Source organism: Lipotes vexillifer, unplaced genomic scaffold (genome assembly GCF_000442215.2).
Source record: "Lipotes vexillifer unplaced genomic scaffold, Lipotes_vexillifer_v1.1 scaffold477, whole genome shotgun sequence".
Lineage (NCBI taxonomy): Eukaryota > Metazoa > Chordata > Mammalia > Artiodactyla > Lipotidae > Lipotes > Lipotes vexillifer.
In genome coordinates, this window is record NW_006770652.1 from 5,858,741 (window position 1) to 5,868,456 (window position 9,716).

Sequence of the window (9,716 nt, forward strand, 5' to 3'; positions counted from 1 at the left end):
GCTCCCGCTCTAAGGGGTGGGATGTAGAAAATGATTCCGTAAAATATGTCCAGTCCGTTTATGTGCAAGGAGGTGATAAAACCAGGAAGTGCAGAGAGTGAAGGAAGGACAGTCCTGCTGCAAGAAAGGGGTCTGAGAAGATTTGAGTTGAGGATGGAGTAATAAGGAGGGGCTGTGAGAAGGCTGGAATAGGAGTGCTCCGGGGCCAAGGAACCAAAGCTCAGAGCTTGAGAAAGAAAGAAGACACAGGTCAGCCAACAGGGGGACAAAGGAGGAACTGAGGCTGGAGAAGTATGGGGAGGTCCAATGCAGAGTCCTCAATGCTGGGCTAGGAGTTCAGATTGTATTCCAAATGTAACAAATAAGCCATTCAAGGTTTATCAGCTGAGCCACACCGATTTTAAATCCCACTTTTGATATTTATCAGCCATGGAATTTTAGAAAATTACTTAGACTTCAGGGCCATAATCTCCTCATTTGCAGAATGGGAGGATAAAATCTCCTCATATGGCGGTTGTGAAGATTTTAGAAAAATGCAATTTGGCTGCAGGTAGCACAGTAAGCTGAGAACATGAATACTGTATGAGATCAAAGATATCTCACCTCCTTCAAGCTCACAGACTTTACCATTATTTTTTTTTAAATTGAAGTATATTTAATTTACAATGTTGTGTTAGTTCCTGGTGTATAGCAAAGTGATTCAGTTTTATATATATATATATATATATATATATATATATATATATATATATATATACACACACACACATATATATATATTCTTTTTCATTATAGTTTATATATAAACTATATATAGTTTACATATAAACTTTTCCATTATAGTTTATTACAAGATATTGAATTTAGTTCCCTGTGCTATACAGTAGGACCTTGTTGTTTATCTATTTTATATATAGTAATGTATATATGTTAATCCCAAACTCTTAATTTATCCCTCCCCACCCCCTTTCCCCTTTGGTAACCATAAGATTGTCTTCTACATCTGCAAGCTCACAGACTTTAAATGACACATAAACAGAAGGAAAATATAAAAGAAAATAACTTTATACAGTGAAAAGAAGCAGGACACAAACATCAACCCATTCAGATCTTTCAGTATTTCACTATGGCTTTAAGAACTCTAGAATCTAGTCCAGGGGTCATCAAACCCCAGCCAACAGGCTAATTTCATGCCAGGCCCTAACCGAAGCCTATTTATTACAAGCCTATTTATTATACCCCCAAGCCTATTTATTACAATCCATGAACTAATTATGATTTGTACATTTTTAAATGGTTGAAAAGAAAATCCAAAAAAGAATAACATTTTGTGACAAGATTATTGTATAAAATTTAAGATTCATGGACAAGTTCTGTTGGAATACAGCCACATCCATTCTATAACATATTGTCCATGGCTGCTTTGTGCTACAACAGCAGATTTGAATAGCTGTGACAGAGACCACATGGCTTACAAGGCATAAAATACTTCTATCTGGCCTTTCACAGATCTAGCCTACCTATGATTAAGTCACCCTGATGGAAAAATATGAAACAGCTCATTCTCTAATTTGATGAGCTTTACAGCTACATAAAACATGGTTTCAATCTTTCAGAAGAAGGGCTAAAGCAGATAATACTTGATATCATTTCCATGACACATTCTCAAAACTCTCAACCAGCAGTGATGTTTACGCAAAAGTAAAATGTTTACCTTCACTAACACTTCCCCATCCAGTCACAACACAGATCTCAGAGGAAAACAGAGGCTCCGTGCTGTGCGGGAGACACACTGGCCTCACCACTGAGTTGAACTCCAGAGCAGAGCTCAGCTGTATTAGGGCGATGTCAGAGTCAAAGGTCAGTCTGTCAAAGTCTTCGTGCACCACAATGTGTTCTGCCCTTCTCACCTGTATTGTTAGCAAGCAAGAGATTACAAGGCAAAGTCAATGAGTTGAACAACTTCCTTGTATACTGGTCCAAAATAATCTTAAATCTCTGCATTTCCACATGTCAGTAATGAAGATGACTTTGTACTAAATTAAAAAGGGCAATCTCGGTTAATAACTTACAGGAGTCCATGCACCGCTTTCTGAGGACTGGTGGTCCTGGAAAAAACAGACTATGGTGGACCTGTGTACATGGACCTGAATTTGCACTTCCTGACTCACCTCACCTAATTTTCAGATTAAATGTGATCTCACATGGTATCTTTAAATGTTGGTGTAAATGATAAGTATACGAGGGCATTAGGGGATTAATAACTACATGTTTTAGCTAAATGTATTCCCTGGCATGTGACAATTTAGGCATAATAACCATTAAAAACATTTCTCACCTGCTCAGTTGGTTCCTTCAAGGTTCTGTCATGGTCTCCAGCAACAATGGTCCACAAGAGTGGATTATTTTTCCTGGAGAGAGAAGAACAACAAAAGTTTGTCATGAAAACACATTTTTCACCATTTGGTCTAACCCCATCTGTCCCTACCAACATGCACTGTTCAGTTCATTCAGGGGCCACCCACTACTCTGTCTGGCACCTTTGTGTAACCAGCAATGCTACACTCTGCCTCCTGACCTACCTGAGGACAAGTTCCTAATTGTGTATCTTGCCCCCTTCTTTTGGCCATAAAATATCTTTGGAGCCCTTATGAAATATCACCAAAGACTATTTTTAAGTTAAGACGGAAAAAAGAAAAGTTAGAGCTTATTTTAATTTCATAGTGACATTAGGAATGCATGAAAAAAATTACATTCATAATGAGGTAGATTCTGGTCCATGTTTTACTGTTAAAAGTGTCCAAACATTATATTACAGGAACCAGAATTGATGAAACTCAGGTTAAAAAAGAATTTGTCAATTCAAAAATAGGTAAAATTCACATATAGTGTTAGAGATCAGGGCACTGATTCCTTTTAGAGGGGTGATTATTAGGAGAAGCTCGAGGGGGGCCCCTATTTGTTTCTTGATCTGGGTGCTGGTTACATGGGTGTTTGCTTTGTGTAAATTCCTCTAACTGTACTAAAGATTTGCACACATTTGATATACTTCAAAAAGATGTTTAAAAATTTAAATGTACATCCATTAATTTGCCACATCAAGATCTCCAGGGCTCCCCTGGTGGCACAGTGGTTAAGAATCCACCTGCCAATGCAGGGGACATGTGTTTGAGACCTGGTCCAGGAAGATCCTACATGCTGCGGAGCAACTAAGCCTGTGCTCCACAACTACTGAGCCTGCGCTCTAGAGCCCCCAAGCCACAACTGCTGAAGCCCACGTACCTAGAGCCTGTGCTCCACAACAAGAGAAGCCACCGCAATGAGAAGCCCACGTGCTGCAACGAAAAGTAGCCCCTGCTCGCCGCAACTAGAGAAAGCCTGCGTGCAGCAATGAAGACCCAATGCAGCCAAAAATAAATAAATTTTAAAAAAAGATCTCCAGTTGAAAAAATATCCAAGTGAAGAGTCTCTCAATTGCCAGAAATACACTGTCACTTCAGCTCTGAGATTGTTTTCATTTTTCAAAACTGTTTCTTCAGTAAAATTTACTGAAATTATTTTTCAATACACTTTATTCAAAGGAGATGTTTCTTAATACACATAGGCATCTTCTCTCTAGTCATAACCATGCTCATTTCAATTTCTTGCATGATGAGTCTGACTCATTCATGTGTTTCAATGTGCCTTTATTAAGGGAACTAACTTATGTAAAGTGCCTGGCAAGTACTCTACAGATGGTAAAGACTCCATAATGGTAGCCATTTATTATTATCATTGTTATTATCTGTCATGCACTCTAATGGAAGGATCAACTTTATTCTCAAAGTCACCCTCTAAATCATTACTTGGTAGTAAATTAACCTATTTCTTAAAGCTGTTACCAAGCTGTTGTCCTAGAATCATACCCCTGCCCTTCCCTTGAAAGGAAACCAATTGCTCATATTTAAGTCTCAGGAGGAAGCTGCAAAGAGAAAAACAAGAACTGGTTAGACCCAACTAGGCTCAAGATGGCGGAAGATTTGACTTCCACTAGACCTTGGACCTCATTATACGCTCATTGTAATACAATAGCTAAATGACGTACCCACCAGTGCCATGACAGTTAATGGTTGCCATGACAACACTGGAAAAGCCCATACAAGAACTGAAAAGGATTGCTGCATCAGTTCCAGGTCCAAACCACACCCTTGTTCTCGGATAAGTCATGAATATTCCTCCCGCTCTTTCTAATTCCCTCCCTTTTACTTCGACTCTCCTATATATATGGTGTCTCCACCAGAATTGGGTTAAGAAGTTGAATTTCGAACTAAATTCCCACTTCTCCATTCTTCTGCCATTGAACAAAGCTTCTGCTGTCCAAGTCTCAGCATTGGTTTCATGATTGGCTGTGTGAATCCGAGTGGAAAAAGAACCTCCCTGGCTGAGACAAGGAGTGTCCCGGCATGTGTCTGGGCGACCAATTTGGTGACAAATTCATTCTACCTTTTTATACAGAGAATAGTGCCCACAATACAAAGAAATAATAAACATCATAGTAGAGTTGATAATGTAGCTCACAATCTCTAGTGAAGAAATTGTGCACAGTCATCAAATATCCTTTTATTTGGTAGAGAACACTGTAAAAAGCATATGACAACACAACGTACACTTTATAAAGCAACAAAGCCTGAGATTTCTCCAATATGGGACAATAGCTGAAGGTATCAATTTATGAATTTCTCTAGCCTTTCTTCCCACTTGCCCATGATCAAGCTTCATTTCTTGTATCCTTACGGCCTCATCCCCAACGCAACAATGGGACATGTATCACTTACTGCAACAGGAGGAGAAAGAGTGACTGCTAAATTACAGAAAGGGGCTGAAATTGAAAAAACCCGCTGATTTAGGCTTGAGACAGAAAGATTCCAATGCACAATTGCAAAGTGAGTTTAGTGCCCTAAAGTAAGTTAAAAATCCCACATGATCACGAAGAACAGAGTGGAGTCAGCAAAATAAGAACACACCAGGTTTTTCCTAAGGATAGAACATTACCCGGGAACTTGTTAGAAATACAGACTCTCCGGCCCCACAGCAGACTTTAAGTCAGAAACCCTCCAGGCAATTCTGATGTTTGCTAAAGTTTGAGAACTAATACTAAGGGTAACCAGTGCCAGGGACAGTAGTATATGGGAGGTGATACAGTGTTGCTGTCAGTCGTCCTTACTGTCTTTGGAGCACTACCCAGCAATGCCAGCCAGCCTGGCACCTGGTGACCTTCAGCAAAAATGATGTCTATCTCAGCTCACAGATTTTGCACACTTCCTCAACTGGCTCATCCCACATGGCAAACCTGCCTTCTCGGTGGATTTGGATACTCAGAAGCCCCCTTCTACGGAGGATGGAGCCTTGGATGTCTATAAGATTGATGAAGTTGAGGCAGGGAGAAGCACATCCTTGAAGGAATCAGCTGAAGAGTTCCCTAAAGGCAAGGCATGAATGGAACATACTACCTCTGTTATACCAGCATATCAAACACTTCTGGGGTAAAGATCTATACAGTTCAAGCTGCAAAAAGGTATTTTTCTGGTCAAGTAATTTAGGCAACTATGAAAGGTTAAAGAAAAAATGAGGTGCACAGACATTTTTCATATCAGTATAAATACAAGGCACAATGTTTTGTGCAAAAAATTATAAGATACTACAAAATACATTTAATGTGCATAAACGTTAATGGAAAATCAGATAATTAAAACATTCTTAATATTGATTACTTCCAGAGAGGCGAAATGGATTAGTGAAATGGAGAAGGTAGTTTAGATTTTACCTGATAACTTTATTTAACTGCCTTTTAAAACAAACATTATTACTATTTTAATGAAATTTTACAAAGAAACCAAGAAGGTTCATTAATGATATTGGACACAAGTTCTTTTTGTGGTTAACTTAAATGGTTCACAAACATTTTTAGCTGACTCTGTTTATTAATCTCAATTGACTCATCAAGTTGAATATTCTACCTTGTGAAAAATGGTTTGCTGTGGTCTGTATCTTGCTGCAAGGAGTCATGGTCCATGACATAAATTCAGGAACAGACTAAACTATTTGACAAGGGAGTCTGCCAAAGCTTCTTCTGTGCCTCTGGTATCAATACTAATAGCTGTTTTCTCCAATGCATTAATTTTCACTAATTAGCTATAACTGAGGCTTTTCCATGGTACATAAAATGCACTTTGATAGAATTCTTGTAAAATGGCTTCTCCAAGGGCAGGAGGTGCTAGAATGAACCATGTGGTACTGGATTGAGTTGGAAATATTCGCATGGACTCATGTTTACTTTAATATAGGTACAGATAGATAAATATGTTTATATAAGTGAGTTAGTATGCATACTTACATTTTCTAGCTCTTTCAGCTAAGAGGTCCTAGAAACAATAGCCCCCTAGTAGCAAGCAGGGTGCTCAGCACCCAGATCTTGACTTCTCATACCATTCTCCAATAAAATGAACCAGGGCTCATGGGAGAATTGGCTGATTCTAGGACTGAGAGGGGAATATATAAGATGAACCTGGAGCATCCTGTAGTGTCACAAAGGATGGGGGCATATCAAAAAGACAAGAAGCCACTCTGAAAGAACTCACGGTAGTCAAAGCTGGAACAATTTGAGCAACAAAATAAATATACAGTATTTATAAAATTAAATATTTTCAAGTCCGCACCGGTATAAATACATGATTTAATAAATAAAAGGAAGAGAAGAGGTAAATCTCCCATACAGAAGAATTTCAAATAATTTTTGTAGGAAGCTCTGCGCTCAAGAAGGTGGAGCTTAATGCCCAACTGTTTGAGTGTGAGCTACCCTTAGCCACTTGCTTCCAAAGAGTAGGTAAGAATGGGGGGAAGATGTACCTTTACAGTGGAGACATCTGAAAAACACTGCCTGGGCCAGTGATGGAGGTTAACGTCATTATTGAGAAGTCATGTTGACAGCTTGTACCCTTGATATGATGTGATAAGAAGAGCATGTTGCCTCTGTGTTCCTCCTCCCCCAAATCCATAATCCCAGTAAAACCATGAGAAAAACATCAGACGAACTCAAACTGAGGTACATTCTACAAAATACCAGATGAGTACTCCTAGATACTGTCCAGGTCATCAAAAACAAGGAAAGTCAGTGAGACTCAGAGCCAAGAGGAGGTGAAGGAGACAGGACAACTAAATGCACCTTGGTCCCCTGAATGGCAGAGGGAACAGCAACTACACAGACCTTGAGAAAGGAACAAGCACAGCATGTTTGAGGAAGGAGGTGGGTCCACCGGGGACAAGGGGAGGGGGTCAAGATGGAGTCAGGGACAGGGAAGTGTTCTGGACCTTGGCTGTACATTGGAATCATCTGGAGAGTATTCATTTATCTATTTATTTATTTTGAAGTATAGTTGATTTACAATGTTGTGTAAATTTCTGCTGTACAGCAAAGTGATTCAGTTATATATATACATTTTTTAAAAAAATATTCTTTTCCATTATGGTTTAGCATAGGATATTGAATATAGTTCTCTCTGCTATACAGTAGGACCTTGTTGTTTATCCTCGGGAGTAGTTAAATATACAGTGTCCAGAACCAATCCACAAGTGATTGACTTAACTAGTCTGGACTGAAAATGAATTAATTACAGTTACACACATCCACATGATTTAATCTATATATGTTATAAAGATAAAAGCAAATCACAGAAGAATATAAACTATAGATCTTTTACATTAATATCAAAACCAGGAAAAACAAGGCGATATACTGGTTTTAGGGATTCATAGATGTTAAAACGAAAAAAAAAAAGCAAAGAAATTATGAACACAAAATTTAGCATAGTGTTTACCTCTTTGGGAGGGGCACTAAGGGGTTTTGAAAGGAAAGTGTAAAGATCCTTCTTACGCTAGGTAGTAGGGACACAAATATACATTTACTAACTATTCTTTAGATTAGATATGTATATTATGTACAGTTTTTCATATCATGGCATAGTTTACAATTTAAAAACACGGAAAGTTCAGTGATCAAGGTGTGGATTATCCTACTGTGCTCTCCACTGTCGTGAACCATACTTTAAAAGGAAAAACGCTAAACCAATCCAGGGTAAAGTGCATTGCATGGTGAGGCCTCTGGAATTACAAACAATAGAACAATGAGCATTTAGTTTAAGGATTAAGTTAAGGGCAATGTGAGAGGGCTCTTGAAGTATAGGAAGGGCTGTTATGTGAAAAAAGAAAGAGATTGAGTTCTTGTTTTCTGGAACTGCAGTAAATTTAGATCAATAAGTTTCTGCTACAGAGAAGCAGACTTGGGCTTAACATAATCAGAGATCCCTATAAATGGGATGAACAATTTCACGATTTGATTTGCTTTTTCCTCACTGACATTGTTTAAATAGAGGCTAGGTGGACCTGGGGCAGAAACACTGAAAGGAAGATTCATGCTCTAGAATTAGTCTGGATGATTTTAGAAGTTAGACAATTTTATTTATGTCCTAGGTATGGTACATAAATACATTAGTAAAATATCATCAGTCTCACTCACGATTGCACACAATGGGCTGCAGTCAGAATCCAAATAGAGCTGATGATGGCACCTCCACACTGGTGATTGCCTAGAAACCTCAAACCCACCTGCCATGGCCAGCAGTGGGGGCAGGCTTCTTCCCCTCCTGCAATTCTCCTGGAAAGCCACTGGGGACTAAATGGAGGGATGCCACAGACACCTATAGCAAAGGAGATCAAACTAATGACCCATCCAACTGAAATAATTAAGAACACACTCCTCCCCCAATGGCTTGCCATAGCCAACAGTAGTAATTCCCAAATACCAGATGAGTTTCATAAAGATATAGATTCCTAAGACCCATCTCTGTAGAATCTGATTTTAAAAGCTTGCCTAGGTGACTCTGCTAAGCAATCAGGTTTTTAGGTACTGGCCTAAAAAATTATATTTATTCATTCATTTAACAAATATTTGTTTAGTGTTTGGTGTTGCCAGGCACTGTTCTAGACATTGGTGACATATCAATGAACAGCATACTGTAGACAAAAATCCTGGCCCTGATGGAACTTACATTCTAGTAGGAAAATTCTGTTTGCTAGCAAAGGATACAAGGTTCTTTATTATACATCCTTGTTTAATCTCTCTTTCTCATTGTATAAAACCATTTACCAATCCCCAAACATACCAAATTGGCTCAGACATCCAAATGCTGTTCTCTTGTCTGGAATACTACTGTGACTCAGATCAAGTATTATCTTCTCCATGAAGTCTTCTCTGACTAGCCCATAAGAGGCAGACAATTTCCCCTCTTTATAGCTCCCTGTGCAACTTTCTATTGATATTAAAACCCATCAGCTAGAACATATGAAATACATGCATACAGAGCAATGAAAGTTCGTAATATTTAACAAGACACTTAAGATTATAATGAAGTTAAGAGCTGCAAGTGTGTTAAAAAATGAAAACAAAAAAGTTTTGTTTTCACCCTTTGCCCCCCAATGCAAAATCATATTAAACACAGAATTTAGGAAGATATTTTAAATATTAAGTTTGCATAGGAATAAATGAACACAAGGATTGCTCTCTGTACCTCTTTTTTCCTGTCATAAAGCTTATTTCTTCTTCCCTCTATTTATAAGTCTATACTCAAACCCAACCAGGGTTCTGGAAATTTCACGGGCTTAAATATAAAGCTCATTCCTGC

The 9,716-nt window shown here is 38.5% G+C and overlaps 1 protein-coding gene across 1 annotated transcript in view; it reads right to left on the reverse strand.

The window, feature by feature from the left end:
* The window catches only part of OVCH1 (ovochymase 1), an 85,782-nt gene that overhangs the window by 52,494 nt on the left and 23,572 nt on the right, over positions 1-9,716 (reverse strand). Inside the window, 3 exon segments of the mRNA XM_007446312.1 lie at positions 1,715-1,910; positions 2,339-2,411; positions 8,552-8,732. Of these exon segments, the coding sequence (XP_007446374.1) occupies positions 1,715-1,910; positions 2,339-2,411; positions 8,552-8,732 (450 nt within the window).